The 1,303-nt window shown below is 56.6% G+C and overlaps 1 protein-coding gene across 1 annotated transcript in view; it reads right to left on the minus strand.

Moving 5' to 3' along the window:
• The window catches only part of MUC13 (mucin 13, cell surface associated), a 17,752-nt gene that overhangs the window by 13,403 nt on the left and 3,046 nt on the right, over positions 1-1,303 (minus strand). Inside the window, exon 2 of the mRNA XM_015635577.2 lies at positions 550-606. Within this exon, the coding sequence (XP_015491063.1) occupies positions 550-606 (57 nt within the window). The remainder of the gene's footprint in view (positions 1-549; positions 607-1,303) is intronic.

A 1,303-nucleotide genomic window follows, 5' to 3' on the forward strand; every position in this document is an offset into this window, starting at 1 on the left:
TAGGTGCAGTGGATCCCTGTGGGGCTGAGGGGCCAAAGCCCTGAGAACCCTTGCCCAGCCTCTTGGTTCTCCCTGGCTGAGAGACCTGTGTCATCTGATGTGCCCATGACCCCTTGTCCCCCAGTGGCAGCACTGGAACACAAGGACCTCACACACACTGTTGTGTCCCCAGCTTCACTGGGCTTTATGGCCACAGCTGTGTCAGCCAAAGCTGTCACACACAGCAGCAACCAGCCTGAGGCACAGCTCCCTGCAGGATCTGGTCACAGGATTCCCCTGGGCATCTCTACAGGGATCCCCTTCTATCCAGGCCTTAAGCAGGAGGTAAAGTCACCAAGCACAAAAAGAGCAGCCTCCTCAACCCTTCCCCAATGCCCTCTCCTTGCAGCAAAGACCAGCAGGGAAAGAGGAACTTGTGGAGGGCATTCACAGCCTTGATCTGGGCACCTTTGCCTCCCCTGCGAGAGGAACTCGGGGAAACCTCTGTGGGGGCTGCAGAGCTCCCTGGGACTGTTCCCAGAAGGGGCTCCTGAGGGTTTTGCCCCTTACCTGTGGCTTCTGTGACTGGTGTCACTGTCGTGTTAGCAGTTTTTTCAGTAGCAGCTTCTGATGGAGGAAGAAGAAGAGAGAGGGAAGCACCAGGGATCTCTTTGCATGCAGGACAACTTAGGTACAGATAAGTGTGGGGGCACTTGTGTGTGGCTGAGCAGCCACAGCTCTGGGCAGCGTTACCTCCCCTTTGGTCTGTCCCCAGGCCTCGTGTGCCTTGGTGTTATTTTTCTCTCACAGCCCTTCTCTCGCACCCTGCTCTTGGGCCCCTCCTGACCAGCAGCAGGTCTGTGCCCTCCCTGCTTTTCTCCTCCAGGTGGCTGATGCTGACTTGTAGGCTCACCACACATTTCTCCCTGCAGCCCTGGCAGCCACAGCAGCCTCTGGGGCGTCCCATCCACGAGCACACAGCCTCTGCACTCAGCACTGCTGGAGCATCCTTCCAAACCCCATCTGAACTCTTCCAGAGCAGTGGAAGAATGTCTGCCTTTGCTAACACACACTCCTGTGCTGTAACAGATTCCTGTGGACACTGACAGCAGGCTACTTCTGTTCCAGGAATCCTTCTTCTGCTACATCAGCAGCAGCAGTATCAGACTGGGCACAGCCTGCACACGTGTTATTTCCCCACCGAGGCCCTTGACACAGGATCATTTGGTGAAGTCAGAGGCACGTGGTCATTTCCCAGTGCTGAGAACCGACAGTGCATCGCTTCATGATGGGGAAGTGGGGTGCTGGCAGGAGGGATGTGCTC

Source organism: Parus major, chromosome 7, assembly GCF_001522545.3.
Source record: "Parus major isolate Abel chromosome 7, Parus_major1.1, whole genome shotgun sequence".
Classification (NCBI taxonomy): domain Eukaryota; kingdom Metazoa; phylum Chordata; class Aves; order Passeriformes; family Paridae; genus Parus; species Parus major.